Raw genomic sequence first — 23729 nt, forward strand, 5'->3', positions numbered from 1 at the left:
GACTCTGGGCTGCGCGGCATCGCTGGAGGCCCCGGGCTGAGAGCGTCGCTGGAGACTCCGGGCTGAGGAGCGTCGCTGGAGACTCCGGGCTGAGGAGCGTCGCTGGAGACTCCGGGCTGAGGAGCGTCGCTGGAGGCTCCGGGCTGAGGAGCGTCGCTGGAGGCTCCGGGCTGAGGAGCGGAGGGCGCACTGTGGGACGAGTGCGCGGAGCCGGTACCGGACGTACTTGGCCATGGAGGCTTACTGGAGGTCTGGTGCTTGCGGCTAGCACAACCCGTCCTGGCTCGATGCTGACGCTAGCCCGGCAAGGGCGGAGCGCCGGCACAGGACGAACTGGGCTGTGCTGGGGTATGCGGGGTACCGTGCGTGGAGCAGGCGTAGGATATACTGGCCCCTGGATTCTCACTGGAGGTCTGACGCTTATAGCTAGCATAACCCGTACTGGCTCAATGCTGGCTCTAGCCCGGCAAGGGCGAATCGCTGGCACAGGACGAACTGGGCTGTGCTGAGGAATTGGGGTATCGTGCGTGGAGGAGGCGTAGGATATCCTGGGCCGAGGAGCCGCACTGGAGGCCAGATATGTTGAGCCGGCGCACTTTTACCTGGCTGCCGGCTAACTGTCGCACGACAACGCTGAGGAGCCTGTATCGACCGCACCGGACTGTGAGTGCATATGGGCGACAGTGTGCATTACTCCATACTGCATTGCTTGCCCCTCTGTGCGCCTGCTCCGTCGTGCCCTTTCCGCCATTCCCTCTCTCTGGAATCTAGTGTCGTACTCCGCTCTTGATTCCCCGACTGGTTCTGGTTTCCTCCATGGCTCTCTCCGAAATGCCCGGGAAGTTAGGTCAGGGCTCCCCCCTGACCTAGCCAAACTCCCCTTATGCCCCCCCCCCCCCCGCCCCCAATTTTTTGGGGAGGCTGCCTCTTCACCTCCTCAATTGGAGGATACAACGCCTCATAATACCGTCGTTCCCTCTTCGCTTCTTCCAGTTCCTCCTTCGGGCACTGGTACTCCCCAGCCTGGCTCCAGGGTCCCTTTCCATCTAGGATTTCTTCCCACGTCCATGACTCCAGGTACCTCCTCTCACGCTGCTTGGTCCTTTTATGGTGGGTAGTTCTGTCACAGGGGTCGATGAATGGAGACCAAGACGCAGCGTGGATAGTACTCATTCTTAATTCTTTAATGAAGACACAAAAAACAGCAAAACGACTAACAACAGTCCCGTCAGGTACACTTAGACTAAACGGAAACAACTACCCACAAACCCCAAAGGAAAACAGGCTACCTAAGTATGGCCTCCAATCAGAGACAACGAAAGACACCTGCCTCTGATTGGAAACCATACCCGGCCAAGCATGGAAAACAACACATAGAAATAGAAAACTAGAACACTCCCACATAGAAACAGAAAACCCCAAAACCCACACAAAACAACCCCCTGCCATGCCCTGACCATTTTACTATGGCAAATGACCTCTTTACCTGGTCAGGACGTGACACCAGCAGTAATGTTACCCGGAAATGATTTGATATTGAGATAAAATCGGCTGCATTGGACCTTTAAAGATCCCACTCCTATTAGTGTTCCCATTTCATTGCCTGAGTGTAGATGAACAAGACATTATTTCACAAGGTCTCCATTTCTGCTAGGACATTCCCCAATTTATCGAATGATATTGTTGTGAATGTAAAAGGAATGCACTTATGCTTTTGCAAAGATAGTGGACTGTTTTTTTCCCCCAACCAACAAACTCCATAAAGTTTGCGTTTGAGATGAACCTGACTGAAATATGTCTGCTTATTTTCCATCATATCCTTCTATCTTGTTGTGTATGGTTGGTTACTGCTCTCTTCAGGTGAGCACCTCACCACTGCCCTTCATGCCAGTGGGTTGAAACAGCAGGGGTTCCCTAACATTGGGAAACCCACATAACCTACTTGAATAACGTCTACACATCATTAATCCATTTATGATTGGCTAATATGTGTGTGTTCTAAATGCAAAAACGTGTCCATGACTAATCCATATATTTAATATTAACAGAGAAAACATGCCAAAAAGAAAATATGACTGTTTCAACATTCAACCATGAAAAGCTGATTGTTTTCATGAGAATAGAAGTTAAACCTGGAAACATCAACTTGTGAGTCAGCGTTTGTATAGCCTACTATGCCAGCATAAACTACTTTGATGATACGGGGACTAGAATCAAAGTGGGAGGGAATAGTCACACACTACGCATATGAATACACGCCTCTTTCGAGGCGAAGTTCGAAGCGATGGATAAGTGCGTGTGTACATGCCCTTAAAGGCTGCAAGTAGGAGGCAAGGAAAGGCGCAGGTAATGTCGATCATCGATGGAGCTCATGTAATTTGGTCAACAAGCATTAAGGGTTTCAGTAAGTGTTGAACTGTTTGACGTTTACCGGCTGCACGGAGTCTATGTGTGTTGATGTGCCATGACTCCGCGATGGTTTCACCTCTGTGCGCGTGTGTTCTGTCCTCCTCACGGTATCCGGATGGGAAATCTCTGCAGAAAAGTGTCACACTGGCCTCGAAATTAATTCCAGAATTCTCCAACATCGGTAAAGTATTATAAAGATATGGATAAACACTGCAGAGTGAAGGATGAAGCCACGTCAAAGGCAACAAAGCGCAAGGAAAACAAACAGAAACATGGACGGCTTTTTCGAAAGAAATCATTGAAGTCGGTGGGGAGTTTTGTAAATAAAATTATCAAAACTTTTGGCACTTTTACCCACTTTGGAGACGTTGCAGTTCAGGGCGCAGAGGATGACGATGGAGGGTTTCGTGACGGGACACCTTGCACACTCAGTGCCAACTCAGGAAATATCAAAGAGGATGTCCAGGTCGCCGGGGATGATTCTGTTAAAAATAATTCGATAGCTTCTTCCCGTTGCTCGGTGAAAGAAAGGGTTTTATGGTGCTATGGTGGCAACATTCCAGGTGTTCTAGGCTTGAAAAATCACGGGAACACCTGTTTCATGAACGCCGTGGTCCAGTGCTTGAGCAACACTGACCTGCTCGCAGAGTATCTCGGGTTGGAACGGTACAAATTGGATTTGAGTCGAAGGAGAATTAATGGGATTGTTAAAAGTGAAGACACGCAGCATGCCAGAGGTGAAGTCACTGAGCAGTTGGCATCACTTGTTAGGGCACTCTGGACTCTGGAATACATCCCGCAACTGTCAGTGGAATTCAAGGTAGGCTATAGTTGGTTATTATTAAATCTAGTTGCTCTTATACCTGTGTACTAACAATATACTTACTATGTAATAAACTCAGGACAAGCTATTTTAAGTACCAGAGAGCCAGGGGTGAAGATGACTGCTGTATTTCCATTTGCCCCTGCCCCTGTATACCTTGATTGCACCTTGATTGAAACCGCAACATAAAACAACTATGCTGCTGTCATTCCTAACATGATAATAAACAATTTGTGTGACATTTGCCTAAAATATTGAGGGGATTTACAGAAAATGTTATCATATTGGTCAATAATCATTTCACTGTTAGTCTACACCTGTTGTTTACGAAACATGTGACACTTGATTTGATTTTATATTCCAAAAATGCTGTCTGAAGCACTATCCATGACATTGGAGCTCCTAAGATTTATTAGCCTATAGGTAACCTGTTTATTTTTCTCCAGGATTGATTACTTTATAAGTCAGTGCATCAGCGAGTTTTGATAGCTACTATGCTGAACTCGAGTTCATCTCTACAGTGCTTTTATAGTCTGTGGTTTTACCCAGGTGGCTTTTAGTTCACCACTTACTAATGAGGTGGCTGGCTGGCACTGTGTGTCACTGGAGTCTGAGGGCATGGGATTACCAGGTGTCTGTCTGGAGTGCACTTTGTTCCATCAGACGCTCACAGCACAGAAGAACCTTGAACATAAACAAAGGACTTACTATACTCTAAACAGATTTTTGAAAGCTGGTGTGTTATATTGAGTGTTTTCCAGGTATGGCGGCTTTGAACGCTGGGCTTTAATATTCCAGTCGCTGAGATGATAAGCATAGCACCTGGCTGACTCACTACCATTTACAGTATTGGAGTGTTTCTGAATAGGACACACTTCATTATGTTAGTTAGGCAACATTGCCATAGAGAAGACTGTTTATTGAGAGGAACACTCTCAATTAAAGGATCTGAGTGTGGATACGAGTGTGTGGATCTGAGAGTGGATCTTGTTGTGGATCAGGAGGCGGTGACTGTATCAGTTTCCCCTCAGGCTTTCCCACCCTGCCCACGCTAAAGAGGAGGGAAAAACTATTACCACACTCCCTCGCCTGCAGTGCTTAGCTCCTATATAGTTCAAGGCCAGATAAAGAGAAGATGATAAGGGGTAGGACAATACATTCACAATGGATTTATTCTTGGAAATGCTAATTGATCTGTGAGGAGAAGAGGTGTAAGCATAACTAGAGGCACACCTTCACCCTGCATTGTGCAAAGCCAGGGGCTCAATCACTTTGCCTCTTGCTCAGCGCAATGTACTGGTAGTAGAGGAGTTCAAATCAAATCAAATGTATTTATAAAGCCCTTCTTACATCAGCTGATATCTCAAAGTGCTGCACAGAAACCCAGCCTAAGACGCCAAACAGCAAGCAATGCAGGTGTAGAAGCACGGGGGCTAGAAACAACTCCATAGAAAGGTCAGAACCTAGGAAGAAACCTAGAGAGGAACCAGGCTATGAGGGGTGGCCAGTCCTCTTCTGGCTGTGCCGGGTGGAGATTATAACAGAACATGGACAAGATGTTCAAATGTTCATAGATGACCAGCAGGGTAAAATAATAATCATCACAGTGGTTGTCGAGGGTGCAACAGGTCAGCACCTCAGGAGTAAATGTCAGTTGGCTTTTCATAGCCGATCATTCAGAGTATCTCTACCGCTCCTGTGTCTCTAGAGAGTTGAAAACAGCAGGTCTGGGACAGGTAGCACGTCCGGTGAGCAGGTCAGGGTTCCATAGCCGCAGGCAGACCAGTTGAAACTAGAGCAGCAGCACGGCCAGGTGGACTGGGGTCAGCAAGGAGTCATCAGGCCAGGTAGTCCTGAGGCATGGTCCTAGGGCTCAGGTCCTCCGAGAGAGAGAAAGAAAGAGAGCAAGAAAGAGAGAAAGAGAGAGAGAATTAGAGAGAGCATACTTAAATTTACACAGGGCACCGGAAAGACAGGAGAAATACCCTGACACATAAACTACTGCAGCATAAATACTGGAGGCTGAGACAGGAGGGGTCAGGAGTTAGAGAAATTTTGTCTGGGTGGTAGTCAATGAGGGGCAGATTGAGAGTGCCCCACCACAATACCAGACTAAAATACCACCCAGAGATTGTATTACCTTTATTTTGCAGTCAGTGCTGTACCTCCTGCCAGAGAGGTCACAGAGGAGAATCAATTCTAACTAGTTTATTTGGTTTCTGTCTGACCCAATGTTCTGTGTGACCATTCCTCTCCTCCAAAAAGTAACTCTTTCTCACAATCTCACTCTTCTCTGTACACCCTGCCAACTCCTCTCCATCTATAGCCACTTCCTTCTTATCTTGTGGGACTCTCCTATCAGATTTTGAGAGGACAAAAATCTGAGCTGGCTTCATGTAGTCAAGATAGTTGAGATCTCAAGATAGCTGTAATGAAAACACTCAATGCATGTGATGAGATCTTTCCTGGGTTTAAGCACACACAGTCGTGCATCTTGGCTGTGGCTCTGTGACCAGAAGGGTCGTGAGTTCATGTCTGGCCGTCTAAAACTGTCTTCTATGTAATTCCACAGCTGTCTGCAGGCACCATGAGATAATCAGATAGCTGCCAGGCCCCTGTCTGAGCCCTTAGGCCATGGGAGCATCAGACAAAACAACCAGCCATCTATAAACAATCAAAAACCTTACCCTGTAATTTAAATGGCCCACTTCATAATTATCTCAGAGCAGTTCTCAAACAGTATTATCAGTCAGTCCACATGCCTCTGCCAGAGTAAGAGGAGAGTGAATAGCATAGACAAGGAATAGCAAAGGTGGATAAGTGTTTGCCTCACATCCCATAAAATATTAACAAACACAATTTTGGAGGAGAAAATGAAAGTGAATGTAAGTAAACTTTATGATGTAACACAATGTATTAGCAAAAGCAATTTGGTGGTTGCACACATGTGTGCTGTTCAGTAACAGGCTAATATTCACTATTGCCAGTCATTCTAATGTGAGAATGACTGGCAGCTTGACAGAAAGATATGACTTTTCAATCCTCATTATAAGCAGACAAAATGTATTTTGAGTGAATTCAGAAGAGAGGTCCTTGGTTAATTGGATGCAAAAGTTACCATTAAATGGTGATCTGTCCCAGTGTCCTCTCAGGCAGGTTGGTGGCGCAGACAGGAGAAAAATAAAACAAAAAGGTAGCTATAACAGGATGACTGGCACTGAGCCACATTCCAGTAGCACCTTGCAGGACTGACACTGTAGGGGGAGGGTTACTTAAATGTTATATCGAAAGTTAAGTACTGTGCCTGCAACTTTATATATATACTTCCCCTTCATCATGTCCTACCTGTCACTGTCCTCTGATCTGAGGGCTTCATTCTATCTGCTCTGGGATCAGAATCAGATGTGTGTTTTAAAGAGTATCTGATCTGTTTGTCCTAGTGCATTCTCTGAATCCCTCCTGGTGGATTTCAATGTTTGCATAGAGGGGCCAGAGAAGGTTTGAAAACAGAAACTCAAACAGTTACTCAACAGCTAGTATATAGGTTTCAATAACATGGAAGACAGGGGTCAGGGAGGGTAGGGAGGGAGGGAGGGAGGAATGAAGGAAGGAATGAAGGCCTCTTGAGCTGGAATTCAGTCCTCCCTCCCTCTCTACAGAGCAGATGGACTATCTGGTCGTGATTGAAGGCTAAATCAGTTTAGAGTTTTGACATGTTTGTGTGATGACTCATCACGGTGACAGTGACTCTGGCTTCCAAGGAAGTGTCAATATTTGGGGTCTCCATGTAGGCCTTTTAATGATTAGGCTATCTGATCTGGGAGAGCTTTTGGTTTCAGGACTTTAAATATGAAGTTAAGTGACTCAGTGAAGTCGCAGGGAGATGACTGTCACGCCCTGACCTGAGAGAGATGTTTTTCTCTGTTTAGTTAGGTCAGGGTGTGATATGGGGTGGGCATTCTATGTATTTATATTTCTATGTTTTGGCCAGGTATGGTTTCCAATCAGAGGCAGCTGTCTATCGTTGTCTCTGATTGGGAACAATACTTAGGCAGCCTTTTCCCACCTGTGTTTTGTAGGTAGTTGTTTTCTGTTTTGTATTTCATTACCTGACGGAACTGTTTGGCTTTTCGTTTTGTTTCTTTGTTCTAGTGTTTCATTGTTTAATAAATAATAATGAACATTTACCACGCTGTGCTTTGGTCCCCTCTCTACGACGGCCGTAACAATGACACTTGTTCTTGTTCTGTAAATATTAGGTCCGACACCTGGCACCTATGATTCAAATGACACCCGGTACCTTTGGTCAGGGGCGTCATGTACCCCCAAAATCTGAGGGGGCACAAAGTACACGAGGATGGCTTGGGGGTGATCCGTATTGGGGATATGTCCCTGTCCTGAAGTTCGAGAATTTAGCATTTTTCAAACACCTGAAACAGCTTTTTGCTGCAATCAAAAACCATAGTAATTTTGCTTAATTCTACGTCAAAACTGTTTATTCTTCTGCATTTCTAAACATAGGTTACCTCTTGAGCTGTCTGTATCCTCCTGACAGTTTTTTTTTTAAAGAAACTAAATATCCCTGCAAAAATGTGGGTCAAAGATTGAAAGTAATGTGAGTCTTATTCAGTACATATAGTAATTGCTTGCTTTTCTAAAGGCATGCCAGCTAAAATAGTTAGACAAGCTAGCTACTCTAACTTGATTGATAGCCTGAAATGGCTTCTTGGTAGCTAGTTATGAGGTTGGGAGATTAGGAACCTATCTGGGCATAACATTGCTCGGTTGCTAGTAGTATTATTTTTTTTAAATAATAATGATAATATACACTGCTCAAAAAAATAAAGGGAACACTTAAACAACACAATGTAACTCCAAGTCAATCACACTTCTGTGAAATCAAACTGGCCACTTAGGAAGCAACACTGATTGACAATACATTTCACATGCTGTTGTGCAAATGGAATAGACAACAGGTGGAAATTATAGGCAATTAGCAAGACACCCCCAATAAAGGAGTGGTTCTGCAGGTGGTGACCACAGACCACTTCTCAGTTCCTATGCTTCCTGGCTGATGTTTTGGTCACTTTTGAATGCTGGCGGTGCTTTCACTCTAGTGGTAGCATGAGACGGACTCTACAACCCACACAAGTGGCTCAGGTAGTGCAGCTCATCCAGGATGGCACATCAATGCGAGCTGTGGCAAGAAGGTTTGCTGTGTCTGTCAGCGTAGTGTCCAGAGCATGGAGGCGCTACCAGGAGACAGGCCAGTACATCAGGAGATGTGGAGGAGGCCGTAGGAGGGCAACAACCCAGCAGCAGGACCGCTACCTCCGCCTTTGTGCAAGGAGGAGCAGGAAGAGCACTGCCAGAGCCCTGCAAAATGACCTCCAGCAGGCCACAAATGTGCATGTGTCTGCTCAAACAGTCAGAAACAGACTCCATGAGGGTGGTATGAGGGCCCGACGTCCACAGGTGGGGGTTGTGCTTACAGCCCAACACCGTGCAGGACGTTTGGGATTTGCCAGAGAACACCAAGATTGGCAAATTCGCCACTGGCGCCCTGTGCTCTTCACAGATGAAAGCAGGTTCACACTGAGCACATGTGACAGACGTGACAGAGTCTGGAGATACCGTGGAGAACGTTCTGCTGCCTGCAACATCCTCCAGCATGACCGGTTTGGCTGTGGGTCAGTCATGGTGTGGGGTGGCATTTCTTTGGGGGGCCGCACAGCCCTCCATGTGCTCGCCAGAGGTAGCCTGACTGCCATTAGGTACCGAGTTTAGATCCTCAGACCCCTTGTGAGACCATATGCTGGTGCGGTTGGCCCTGGGTTCCTCCTAATGCAAGACAATGCTAGACCTCATGTGGCTGGAGTGTGTCAGCAGTTCCTGCAAGAGGAAGGCATTAATGCTATGGACTGGCCCACCCGTTTCCCAGACCTGAATCCAATTGAGCACATCTGGGACATCATGTCTCGCTCCATCCACCAACGCCACGTTGCACCACAGACTGTCCAGGAGTTGGCGGATGCTTTAGTCCAGGTCTGGGAGGAGATCCCTCAGGAGACCATCCGCCACCTCATCAGGAGCATGCCCAGGCGTTGTAGGGTGGTCATACAGGCACGTGGAGGCCACACACACTACTGAGCCTCATTTTGACTTGTTTTAAGGACATTACATCAAAGTTGGATCAGCCTGTAGTGTGGTTTTCCACTTTAATTTTGAGTGTGACTCCAAATCCAGACCTCCATGGGTTGATAAATTGGATTTCCATTGATTATTTTTGTGTGATTTTGTTGTCAGCACATTCAACTATGTAAAGAAAAAAGTATTTAATAAGATTATTTCATTCATTCAGATCTAGGATGTGTTATTTTAGTGTTCCCTTTATTTTTTTGAGCAGTGTATATAAACAGGACAATCTGTGGGGGTACGTGCATCTGTGCCCTCTATGGGCTTGACACCTCTCCCTAATTTTGAATTATATAATGAAAAAATGTGTTGTCCACATTTTAATTTTCCACAACCAAAAACATGAGTAGGCAACTACAAAATCAGACAACCCAATAGTAGAATAATTTACCTATTAAATTGTTCAGCCTGTCGCATTCTATGCGAGAAAGTAATATTCCTCTTGAGGAGCACTCAAATTGCGAGTGCTGCACAGGGAGAGAAATATGGATGCCCAGTCATTGTACAACATTCTTAATACAGTCGCGGGAAAACCCACATTTGAAAGCAGTTATGATGGCCACTGTAAATAGCGGAGGATCACAGAGCATTCTAGTGTTACTACACTTATTTCTCAAATCCCCAAAATGTGTAAAATGCACTATATTATATTTTTTAGCAGCAGCATGGTTTAAGCTCGTCAGAGCTCACTAATGGCGTTGAATGCATAAGATAGGGGCTAAATGTAACACGGGTCAGGTGTAACATGATCCTTGGTTAGCTGAGTGCCAGTGGAATTTTTTGGGGGGCCTTCAAGTCATTAATATGTTCCTAACTGGCAACAAGATAGCCTAATGTTTAGATCTAAGAGTTAGCATCAGGTGGGCTACATTAGGTGATAATGCTTATTGCTAAATAACATACCTGCCTGATAATATGGACCTATGTGTTATTGGGCTCATTTCTGGAGTGGGAAATTCTATTTTAGAATTTTCATTTATTTTGGAATAGAATGTCCTTGTATAAAGTCATCAGAACTGACGGTCTCACAGTTACCCCCCCCCCCCCCCCCAAAAAAATGTTTAAACAATGAAATTGTAGGTCTTTCCGTGACCTGTAGTATGTGCTTTTGTCAGTATATATTGTTTAAGCTAGTATATTATATCACCACCTACGCCCCGGGCGCTCCCCGAACTAGGGGTCCCATACAGTATATGTCACATTATTTTTCAGGCAGAGTTTTACAGTACCAGCACCCACTATAGTCATTATCATGCTTAATTTGCTTGATGATGACACTACAGAGAAAGAGGCAGTGTATACCAACATTCAGAGGTTCAGAGGTCATCTAATGTAGTTTCTGTTACAGTAAAAATCCCTAGCAATGGTCATATTTATATGACTAATGGGACTGGTCCATATTAATTGTCAGTTAGAGTCAGGTACCTCATAAACCAGAGCATTAATCATACACATATATTACACAGTCCAGAGTTATACGTAATTAGGTCAAAAGGGCCATTGTGGACACCACAGAGAGAACTATACCTTATCTACAGTATCAATTATTTATCTGACGCAATTACCACATTCATGGACACTGATGAAGATAACTATAATTACCATGGGAGATTTGCCACTGTAACAGCAGCTTGTAATTGTAGCATTATGTGCCCACATAGAGCTTATTTCTGGAAACTGCCTTAGAGAGTTAATTTAAAGTATGTCAAGAGTTAAAATCTTTATTGTCTGTACACTGCCTTCAGACTAACTTAGGCTATGTAGAACACAACAAAACGAGTCGTACAACATCGATATAGGTCTTTCATCTTGCTACCTCAATTGTGCATTGCTTTCCATGCAATATATTTACAGTAGGTTAAAGCTGTACAATGAGCAAAACTATTACATGAAGGCTATCTTGTTTCCCTAAACTGTGCTGCCAGTCTCCAAGAGGCCATTATGTCATGCTGTTCTTTCTTGACACAAAAGGGACAGACTTGCTGCTGGCACAGGGACAACCAGACAATGGATTTGTCTGTACAGTCTGAGTTATGGCGCTGTGATTGTGATGTTTTAATTTTGTTGTCCACATTTTGTGTAATTGTGTGTAAGTACCTAAACAGTGTGATACCTCTCCCCTGACTTTGTCTCTGACTAAAAACAGACACTGTAGGAAGAGGCACACTTTCAGACAGCATTAGGAGACTACTCTCTTCTACTCCTAATTTTGCTTTGACACATCCCAATAATCACTTTGCTCTCTGTTTATGAATGTGTGTTGACTTTGTACAATGTTCAGCTGAGCAACTACTTTGAAGATAGGTAGAGAAAGCAGTACCTCCCACACACGGTGTATTATTATACAGGTTGTACCAATGACAGCGAGATCTACTGTACTGTATGATAGAGTCATACAGTATGTCTGTTAGATACCAGGGATTATTAGGCAGTGATCACAGGCTGCTGTTCTCTCCATAATCTCTCATTACTGCTGAGGCTCCTTCAGGCTGCTGTTCTCTCCATAATCTCTCATTACTGCTGAGGCTCCTTCAGGCTGCTGTTTCTCTCCATAATCTCTCATTACTGCTGAGGCTCCTTCAGGCTGCTGTTCTCTCCATAATCTCTCATTAACTGCTGAGGCTCCTTCAGGCTGCTGTTCTCTCCATAATCTCTTCATTACTGCTGAGGCTCCTTCAGGCTGCTGTTCTCTCCATAATCTCTCATTACTTGCTGAGGCTCCTTCAGGCTGCTGTTCTCTCCATAATCTCTCATTACTGCTGAGCTCCTTCAGGCTTGCTGTTCTCTCTCCATACTCTCTCATTACTGCTGAGGCTCCTTCAGGCTGCTGTTCTCTCCATAATCTCTCATTACTGCTGAGGCTCCTTCAGGCTGCTGTTCTTCTCCATAATCTCTCATTACTGCTGAGGCTCCTTCAGGCTGCTGTTCTCTCCATAATCTCGTCATTAACTGGCGAGGCTCCTTTCCATAATCTCTCATTACGGCTGAGGCTCCTCAGGCTGCTGTTCTCTCATAATCTCTCATTACTGCTGAGGGCTCCTTCAGGCTGCTGTTCTCTCCATAATCTCTCATTACTGCTGAGGCTCCTTCAGGCTGCTGTTCTCTCCATAATCTCTCATTACTGCTGAGGCTCCTTCAGGCTGCTGTTCTCTCCATAATCTCTCATTACTGCTGAGGCTCCTGTCAGGCTGCTGTTCTCTCCATAATCTCTCATTACTGCTGAGGCTCCTTCAGGCTGCTGTTCTAATCCATAATCTCTCATTACTGCTGAGGCTCCTTCAGGCTGCTGTTCTCTCCATAATCTCTCATTACTGCTGAGGCTCCTTCAGGCTGCTGTTCTCTCCATAATCTCTCATTACTGCTGAGGCTCCTTCAGGCTGCTGTTCTCTCCATAATCTCTCATTACTGCTGAGGCCTCCTTCAGGCTGCTGTTCTCTCCATAATCTCTCATTACTGCTGAGGCTCCTTCAGGCTGCTGTTCTCTCCATAATCTCTCATTACTGCTGAGGCTCCTTCAGGCTGCTGTTCTCTCCATAATCTCTCATTACTGCTGAGGCTCCTTCAGGCTGCTGTTCTCTCATAATCTCTCATTACTGCTGAGGCTCCTTCAGGCTGCTGTTCTCTCCATAATCTCTCATTACTGCTGAGGCTCCTTCAGGCTGCTGTTCTCTCCATAATCTCTCATTACTGCTGAGGCTCCTTCAGGCTGCTGTTCTCTCCATAATCTCTCATTACTGCTGAGGCTCCTTCAGGCTGCTGTTCTCTCCATATCTCTCATTACTGCTGAGGCTCCTTCAGGCTGCTGTTCTCCTCCATAATCTCTCATTACTGCTGAGGCTCCTTCAGGCTGCTGTTCTCTCCATAATCTCTCATTACTGCTGAGGCTCCTTCAGGCTGCTGTTCTCTCCATAATCTCTCATTACTGCTGAGGCTCCTTCAGGCTGCTGTTCTCTCCATAATCTCTCATTACTGCTGAGGCTCCTTCAGGCTGCCAGCTGCGGTTCAGCCGGTTAATTCCAGCGTAATTGAGTCGTGTGCCACTCAGTCTTAAACCACAGATTTCAACTTACATTGTGTTCCATGTGGGCTTAAGTATTCCTCAACCTACTTTTTTGTGGCACAGTGATATCTACGGATGTATTTCATTTGATGTTTCTTTCTTAAATGTAAAAAGAACGGTCTTTATATCTGTCAGTTAAGTTTGGGTAACACTAGTACTATAGTTTTGTGTGTGTGTGTGTGGTGTGGAGACAAATGTTTCTGAATAACTGAATATGAGTCAGCGAACTCATTATGGGGTTCAGTGGGACCCATCCAAGGTCAGCTCTGATTGGGCTCAGCAGCATTTGAGGATTTTCTGCCCGGGACCTTAAATAGCTTTGTGTCAGACAGTGGGTGATGAGTGAAGCGCAAAGAGCATTAGGGAAAATTTGCAATTCAAGAATCCCTCTGTTCTGCATTCTGTGGAGACGGACATAGGGCTTGAGGCAATGATTGACCCACTGTGGGTCCACTGTGTGCACTGTGCTACAGGAGTTAGGCCTACAGCTGAGCTTCCTCAAGAAGGGATCCTGTGTGCAGCCACAGGTGGACAAACAGACACACCTAGGGTCCTATAAAGTCTGTGATGCTGGAGAACGCGGACAGAATCACGGATTCCAGACATTAAAACGGAATTCAACAATATTAAAACATTTATTGAACTTAATAGGAAATCAACCAAATGTATTGAACTTGTTAGAAAATTCATTCATTTGCACAAGATTATCATAAATCAAATAAAATTGTATTTGTCACATGCTCCGAATACAACACGTGTAGACCTTACTGTGAAATGCTTACAAGCCCTTAACCAACAATGCAGTTTTTAGAAAAATAAGAGTTAAAAAAAATAAAAAAATAAACTAAAGTAAAAAAAACACTAAAATGACAATAATGAGGCTATAAACAGGGGGTACCGGTACAGAGTCAATGTGTGGGGGTACAGGTTAGTCGAGGTCATTGAGGTAATATGTACATGTAGGTAATGGTGAAATGACTATGCATAAATAATAAACGGCAAGTAGTAGCAGCGTAAATAAAAAATAAAAAGGGGAAGGGTCAATGCAAATAGTCCAGGTAGAGTGACGATCGTCGTAATGAGGAGACCAAGGTGCAGCGTGGTAAGTGCTCATATTTCTTTATTGTAACTCAGAACACTAAATCAAAATAATAAACAACAAAAACGAACGTCACGTTTTGCAGGCTTACTGAGCTGTACAACAACAAGATCCCACACTGATGGAGGGAAAAAGGGCTGCCTAAGTATGATTCCCAATCAGAGACAATGATAGACAGCTGCCTCTGATTGGAAACCATACTAGGCCAATCAAAGAAAAAGACAACATAGAAATATAACACCTAGAATGCCCACCCCACACCCTGACCTAACAAAATAGAGAAATAAAACGTCTCAGGTCAGGGCGTGACAGGTAGCCAGCCATTCAATTAACTGTCCAGCAGTCTTATGGCTTTGGGGTAGAAGCTGTTCAGGATCCTTTTGGATCTAGAATTGGCACTCCAGTACCGCTTGCCATGCAGTAGCAGAGAGAACACTCTATGACTAGGGTGGATGGAGTCTTTAAAACATTTTAGGGCCTTCCTCTGACACAACCCTGGTATAGAGGTCCTGGATGGCAGGAAGCTTGGCCCCAGTGATGTACTGGGCCGTACGCACTACCCTCCATAGCGCCTTGCGGTCGAAGGTTGAGCAGTTGCCATACCGGGCGATGATGCAACCAGCCAGGATGCGCTTGATGGTGCAGCTGTAGAACTTTTTGAGGATCTGAGGACCCATGCCAAATATTTTCAGTCTCCTGAAGGGGAATAGGCATTGTTGTGCCCTCTTCACGACTGTCTTAGTGTGCTTGGACCATGATAGTTTGTTGGTGATGTGGACATCAAGAAACTTGAAACTCTCGACTTGCTCCACTACAGCCCCATCGATGTGAATGGGGGAGTGCTCGACCCTCCTTTTCCTGTAGTCCACGATTATCTCCTTTGTCTTGATCACGTTGAGGGAGAGGTTGTTGTCTTGGCACCACACGGCCAGGTGTCTAACGTCCTCCCTACAGGCTGTCGCATCGTTGTCGGTGATCAGGCCTACCATTGTTGTGAGGTCTGCAAGCTTAATGATGATGTTGGAGTCGTGCTTGAATGCGCAGTCGTGGGTGAACAGGGAGTACAGGAGGGGACTAAGCACGCACCCTCGAGGGGCCCCCGTGTTGAAGATCAGCGTGGCAGATATGTTGTTGCCTACCTTTACCACCTGGGGGCGGCCCGTCAGGAAGTCCAGGATCCAGTTGCAGAGGGAGGTGTTTTGTCTCAGGGTTCTTAGCTTAGTGATGAGCTTTGAGGGCGCTATGGTGTGAAGACATGAACAAAATGCATCAGTGATTCGTATTTTCCTTAAACCTTCTGAAGAGGCAACATGTGAATGCCCCTGTCTGTGTGTGCGCGTTTGTCTACCACTTTTTGTGTAGGCATTAGCAATGATGCTAATAATGATCCATCTTCTGGTAGATACCCACCTGTAAGCCTATACCTACCTGGCAGACTGATATCATGATTATTTGCATCAATCCAGTGGCGATTTGTTTAGCAAACTCTGCAATCACATGTGTGCTCCAGAAACACCGCTAACCAAACAGTGTTGATATGCAATAAATAAAAGGGTATCTACACCCAAAAATGTAAATGTAATATATTTTTCCCAGACCTCAAAAGTGGTCTCCTGATGTGGTTTAAGCATTGGTGTGGACCTAAAACATAAAATATTGTTTTTCTATCAACAAAATATATTTTAAGAGTGAAAACGTGAGAAACTGGAGAAAAACAGAAACCTTGAAAAACCAAACTGAGAAAACGGAATTTGAGAAAAAAACTAATAGAATTTGGCAAAAAATGAAATTGATTATTTATGGTCCTATACATACCTCAGTTAGCCAGTGAATATCGCACTGTTTGTTTCATGTTTCTATGTAAGCGGGAATGACAGTAAACAAAACAATAGCTTTTGGTAATGCAATTTGGGTATTCCCGTCACATCTCAAATCCTAACAAGCTGTCAGATTTGGATCTGAATTATCCCACTGCTGTTTTAGTTTTTCACTCTTATGCAAAATGTTCGGATTATCCGGACAGCAGAAGGTTATTCATGCATTTAGGCAAGTCTTTACTTCAAAAGCATACTGTGTGGTTATAGTACATCAATGTAATGATTTTAAAACAACAGTCAGCTAATCTGTTTTCCCTGTCCATTGAAGACGCACTAATTCACCAATGTTTACAATACAGTTTTACATTGACTCCATCATTGACCATGTGACTCTCCTTTCCCTCTCTAGAGTATAGTATCCAAGTATGGATCCCAATTCCGAGGAAACTCCCAACATGACGCCCTGGAGTTCCTGCTTTGGCTTCTGGACCGAGTTCACGAGGATGTAAACTTGTCCTCCTGCAGCAACAACAATAACAAGACCAAAGCCCCAGGGAAGGTAAGAGTGCCTTCTCCATCCACTGTCACACAGTCACATTGAACTGTACGAACTCAAAGTGTAGGCTAGAGCCACAGGTCTCAACAGTGCCTTGCACTCCCCACTCACAACAGCAACAACTACTGTCTGAAATATCTATTGCTATACAGAAAATGATCTTTTCATTTACTTACAGAACCTTGGTTTCACAACAGAACGTCGGTTTCTCCAGGCATTTGCAACAGCATCTTTATGTTCTTTGCAGCTCTAAGTCTGTACAATTTAAATTCAGCTCTCAATTATTGATGTACTTATCTACCCTTGGATCTATACTAAATGTGCTAACACAGCATTAATCGACTTTAATTGATGTACTCTGTGATTCTGAAAAATTCTGAACAGATGTGAGAGGAAGAGCAGCATTGCATAGAAGTGACATATTTCCTTCTCTCCTGTGCTCTAAATGGCATATGATTCAACAGATAATTCTGATAATCCTGTGTGAGGGATAAAGCTCCCTCTATACCTTGTATTGCCTACCCCCTTTGGTGAACTGGTTCATATACCTGTTTGGAAACAATTTGCCTCTCTGACAAACTCATTTCCTGTGTTTGTGGGGAGGAACAGCTTAGAGCTGTCGTGATGGGTTTCTATAGTTCTGTCTGTCTGTGAATATGCCCTGTGTGCTGTAGCCGTCTAGCTGATGCCACAAGTGAAACAGCTGCTTTCACAGGAGACCTGCAACTTTGTTCTATAATGTTTTCTGTGCAGCCTGAGGAGTATAATCAAAGCTGGGTAATTTGCTGTTTGATACTTTCTCTGTGCATGGCTCCTCCTGAAGGTATGCCTGTGGGCACAGTGGAGCCTGACACCCCCTGGATAGGCCTTTGATCGGTTCCACTGTGCCCATTAGCAGGGAGTTTCATGCATTATTAAAAACATATTTCTGCTTTTGAAATACACCCCCTCTTTAGCAGTGTTATCAGGGTGATAACCAATAGAATGATTCATACCAAGTGCTAAATTCACTGTTGGTGAGTCATCACAAATAAATCTAAATGCTATCAGTGTTCCTTCTCCCACAGACATTACTCCACTGATTTATTCTGTTGTATCATCGCTATTCTGGTGGAGGGGAATTTCAGTCTCACATTCACAGAACAATACATCACTGTATTTGGGATTCAACATGTCTTTATCAAATTGGTATTCGAACACACGGATAACAATCTGTTACACTTTTTTGCGTGTTAAGTAACAGAAGTGAGATGCATGGTTTGAGGGAGGGTAAATGGTGCTGTGTTCCGGACCAGCACAGCTTACTACATGATGACACTGGCCAGAATGATGTCATTGGCTTGGCTACTGCTTAGGCCTGCTGGCTCTTGTTTTGGATAAAACACAGTTTGGTCTTTGTTGCATCAATTGAGTTTGACACTCTGCATACTTTAATTAATTGATCAAAGTAAGAGGTGGTCTCAAGCCGTGGTCTGTTGAAGTGAATCTCACTGACACTAACCATGTAGGGACCTACTGAACCAAAGGCTATGGTTAAGACTAGAAACTAGACTGTGTGTAGGCTAAGACAGAGGTTTTGAGATTCAGTTGCCAGTGTGAACTCAGCTTTGTGGTCTTGTATGTAAGATTCCTCAAAGTGTGATTTCCTTACTTTATCTATCTTCCTTCAGGTTAGCAGGTTAGTGTGTTTGCGTATGGGTGGGTGTGTTCTTGTGTTTATGGGTGTATGCATGTGTGTAGGCTATGGGATGCTCTGTGAGTTGTGTGTGTGTGACAGTGAGTGTTTGTATGGGCTTCAGTTCATTGAGCCATTCAATTTGGTTGTTTGCTATGAGCAATGAGCATTCGGTCCCCTCACATGCACTTTCCCCCTTTCTCTCCATCTATCCTTCCCCCCTCTCTTGTTCTCTCTCTATATATTTCTATTGACACCCCCCTCTTTGTTTATCTGGCCATATACAGTACTATGCAGTGTCTATCCGATACTTGAACAAAGCTTCAATCTGTGTCTGAGATGAGTTGCCCTTCAGTGCAGGGCCAGAGGGCACAGGAGGTGATCTGGACTGTGTCTCTGTCTCTCTGTATGAGGCTACATAGGACATCAGAGGAGGCTGGGACTGGAGGACTGCTGATAAGGCCTGTCATTATAAGTCTGGGACACGTCAAGGAAAAAGTTGCCACACTTTGTTAACACCCAAGTGTCTGACGGTGTGAGGGACAAAAACCTGCTGTTTTTGACAGTGTGTCGCTCCGCTTCATCATTGCTTTTACACACTTTTACTTTAGTTTAGGCAAGACAAACTGGTAATATCAATTTGGTTAGGCTATCTTCCCACACCACTCCTCCAATGGTTCACCTTTCTGTGTGAAGGAGACCCATTTGAACTTTTGAACTTGTTATTGTGTTCTCTGTCTGAGGGACTTCCTCCCAGCTATATGGCCCATTAAGCCCAGCTTCCATTGGCACTTTGAAGTCAACCCAGGTTGGGCTGGTCTTGGTAGGCTAGCTCAAATTGCATTTCCACTGCCTCCAGAAATGAGAAATGATGTCATGTTGCTAGGTAGTCAATATGTGGCTGCAGCTGGCTTCGCTGATATTGCTAGCTAGCTATCTAGCAAGATGTTGAATAATTTAATTCACCCTCACCATGCTGTAACTAACGTTACCCCATACTCCTGCCAGTGCTAGCCAGACTCAGAGTTTATCTGTCCAGTGTTTGTGTTCTTTTGCCCATCTTTTTATTGGCCAGTCTGAGATATGGCTTTTTCTTTGCAACTCTGCCTAGAAGGCCAGCATCCCATAGTCGCCTCTTCACTGTTGACGTTGAGACTGGTGTTTTGCGGGTACTATTTAATGAAGCTGCCAGTTGAGGACTTGTGAGGCGTCTGTTTCTCAAACTAGACACTCTAATGTACTTGTCCTCTTGCTCATTTCTGCACTGGGGCCTCCCACTCCTCTTTCTATTCTGGTTAAAGCCAGTTTGCACTGTTCTGTGAAGGGAGTAGTACACAGCGTTGTACGAGATCTTCAGTTTTTTGGCAATTTCTCGCATGGAATGGCCTTCATTTCTCAGAACAAGAATAGACTGACGAGTTTCAGAAAAAAGTTATTTGTTTCTGGCCATTTTGAACCTGTTATCATACCCACAAAAGCTGATGCTCCAGAAACTCAACTAGTCTAAAGAAGGACAGTTTTGTTACTTCTTTAATTAGCACAACAGTTCAGCTTTGCTAACATAATTGCAAAAGCGTTTTCTAATGATCAATTAGCCTTTTAAAATTATAAACTTGGATTAGCTAACACAACCTGCCATTGCAACACATCAGTGATGGTTGCTGATAATGGGCCTCTGTATGCCTATGTAGATATTCCATACAAAATCTGCCGTTTCCAGCTACAATAGTCATATCCAACATTAACAATGTCTACACTGTATTTATGATTAATTTGATGTTATTTTAGTGGACAAAAAATGTGTTTTTCTTTCAAAAACAAGAACATTTCTAAGTGACCCCAAACTTTTGAACGGTAGTGTATATACAGACGAGCTCAGATTTGTTGGTACCCTTACAGCTCATTGAAATAATGCTTCATTCCTCCTGAAAAGTGATGAAATTAAAAGCTATTTTATCATGCATACTTGCATGCCTTTGGTATGTCATAGAATAAAGCAATGAAGCTGTGAAAAGAGATGAATGATTGCTTATTCTACAAAGAGATTCTAAAATGGTCTGGACACATTTGTTGGTACCCCTTAGAAAATATAATAAATAATATGATTATAGTGATATTTCAAACTAACTGGTTTCTTTAATTAGTATCACACGTCTCCAATCTTGTAATCAGTGATTCAGTCTATTTAAATGGAGTAAAGTAGTCAATGTGCTGTTTGGTATCATTGTGTGCACCACACTGAACATGGACCAGAGAAAGCAAAGGAGAGATTTGTCTGAGATCAGGAAGAAAATAATAGACAAGCATGGTAAAGGTAAAGGCTACAAGACCATCTCCAAGCAGCTTGATGTTTCTGTGACAACAGTTGCAAATATTATTAAGAAGTTTACGGTCCATGGAACTGAAGCCAACCTCCCTGGTCGTGGCCGCAAGAGGAAAATCGATCCCAAATTGAACATAAGGATAGTGCGAATGGTAGAAAAAGAACCAAGGATAACTGCCAAAGAGATACAAGCTGATCTCCAAGGTGAAGGTACATCAGTTTCTGATCGCACCATCCATCGCTTTTTGAGCAAAAGTGGGCTCCATGGAAGAAGACCCAGGAAGACTCCACTTTTGAAAGACTAACATAGAAAAGCCAGACTGGAATTTGCTAAAATGCATATTGACAAGTCACAATCCTTCTGGGAGAATGTCCTTTGGACAGATGAGTCAAAACTGGAGCTTTTTGGCAAGTCACATCAGCTCTATGTTTACAGACGAAAAAATGAAGCTTTTAAAGAAAAGAACACCATACCTACAGTGAAACATGGAGGAGGCTCGGTTATATTTGGGGCTGCTTTGCTGTGCCTGGCACAGGGTGCCTTGAATCTGTGCAGGGCACAATGAAATCTCAAGACTATCAAGGCATTCTGGAGTAAAACGTACTGCCCAGTGTCAGAAAGGTCTCAGTCGCAGATCATGGGTCATCCAACAGGATAATGACCCAAAGCACGCAGCTAAAAGCACCCAAGAATGGATAAGAACAAAACATTGGACTATTCTGAAGTGGCCTTATATGAGATCTGTATCCTATCGAACATCTATGGAAAGAGCTGAACCTTGCAGTCTGGAGAAGGCACCCATCAAACCTGAGACAGCTGGAGCAGTTTGCTCAGGAAGAGTGGGCCAAACTACCTGTTAACAGGTGCAGAAGTCTCATTGAAAGCTACAGAAAATGTTTGATTGCAGTGATTGCCTCTAAAGGTTGTGCAACAAAATATTAGCTTAAGAGTTCCATCATTTTTGTCCATGACATTTTCATTTGTTTTATTATTTACAATATTATGTTGAATAAAAAATCAAAAGCAAAGTATGATTTTCTATTAAATATGGAATGAACAATGGTGGATGCCAATTACTTTTGTCAGTTTCAAGTTATTTCAGAGAAAATTGTGCTTTCTTTGTTTTTGTGGAGGGGTACCAACAAATTTGAGCACGTCTGTATATATATTTTTTATTATTATTCAATTTCAAATTACAATACAATAACAAAGAAACATAGGACATCACTACGCATATATTTTCTCTGAAGAAACATTAAAAGTAAAAAAATAAAATCACGAATTGACTTTCAAAAGTTAAAGTACCTAAAATAAATGCCAGGGTTTACAGTTGTAATAATACAGTGTGTTTTCTTTTATTGACTAATTCTAGAGATTTTATAAAGTATTGGATTTCAAGTAAAAAATATGTTGCATTTGGAGACATATTTCAAGTATTTGTTTTCGTTACCAGAGAGAATGAAGAAATTAACGACTAATTCAGTAGTTTTGTTTTCATTTGAATAATAACATATTACATTTTTCATTGTAAATACATGGGTCTTGTCATGGCTTCATCATGTATGCATTCTGCTCTGGCTGTTGAGTAAAGACAACCCCTTCCAGAGCCTCATTGCTTGTCTCTATGTTGGCTTTATACTGACAGGAATAGGAATCATGCTTCATATTGACCTCAATTAGATCTGTGGAAGTCATTATTAACCTGCCCTGGAAATCACATTAGCATGTCCTCATTAATGCCAAAGCTATTAATAATGACAGTCTACTGAGTCATTTAGCCTGAAATACATGACTGACTAATCGATGGACAGACATCACCTCTCATGCAGCTGCATCTCAATTTGTACTAAGCTAATGCTACATGTTCTGTAATGATATGGGGTATGCCAACAAAGGTATACGACTGTCGACTAATATATAGTGGGAGTTCAGCAGGTGTCAGGGTTGTGCTTGTAGTGAGGTTCTCCTCTCTCCTGACTGAATTAAGTATTCTTCTTGAAAACTTGTTTTGAGGATAGAAATAGCCCTCCTACAATCTTGTCATTATTTTGTTCAAAAGAATACTGTCTAACAGAATAAACTCTATATCAATAAATGACACGCGCACACACACACACACACACACACACACACACACACACACACACACACACACACACACACAGACTAGCACCGTGTGGTCTCTGTCCAGAGCAGAACATCTCTTATGACAGTCATCTCTTATGTTTAGCCAGACCCTCTCCCAGCCGCCTGTGAGTGGACTGAGCACCGGCGTTGTCATGGATTTCATTTTTTTATCAGTATGGAAACATGTGGCCTGATAGAATAGAGCCAAGGAAATAATCCCAGGGCTCATACAGTACACTACCTACTAACGGGATTCATCCTGCTATTCTCACTGTGCCCCCCTCCCTCCTCCCCTGGCTCAAAGTCTGCTACTTACCATACTCACTCTAACCCTTTATTGGTCTTTTTAGAGCCCTCTTAAGAATTTACAGTAGTATCAGCTAGCCACCCACAAAGGAGCTCTCCTCAGGGGAGAAGGATTTTAATGGCTCTCTCAGGTGACAGACTCCATGAAGAGAGGTCTTCTTATTTTAGCACTGCTCAGACATCTATCACATCTAACTTTGTTTATCCTTCTCACATCACAAATAGTCAAACCCTTGTTGACATCTGGGAGAAGGGGCTTGAAAGAGGGAGTTCAGAGGAGTTTAAGGGTTTGTTGTGTTGTGTTTGTTGTTGTGTTGTGGCAGGCTGCAGCTCTGCCA

The 23729-nt window shown here is 43.6% G+C and overlaps 1 protein-coding gene across 1 annotated transcript in view; it reads left to right on the plus strand.

The window, feature by feature from the left end:
* Positions 1 to 2203: 2203 nt before the first annotated feature.
* LOC115171375 (ubiquitin carboxyl-terminal hydrolase 43) overlaps positions 2204 to 23729 on the plus strand; it is a 97163-nt gene continuing 75637 nt past the window's right edge. Inside the window, exons 1-2 of the mRNA XM_029728123.1 lie at positions 2204 to 3229; positions 16813 to 16962. Of these exons, the coding sequence (XP_029583983.1) occupies positions 2609 to 3229; positions 16813 to 16962 (771 nt within the window). The 5' untranslated portion in view covers positions 2204 to 2608. The remainder of the gene's footprint in view (positions 3230 to 16812; positions 16963 to 23729) is intronic.

The sequence above is a fragment of the Salmo trutta genome, chromosome 32 (genome assembly GCF_901001165.1).
Source record: "Salmo trutta chromosome 32, fSalTru1.1, whole genome shotgun sequence".
NCBI classification, from domain to species: domain Eukaryota; kingdom Metazoa; phylum Chordata; class Actinopteri; order Salmoniformes; family Salmonidae; genus Salmo; species Salmo trutta.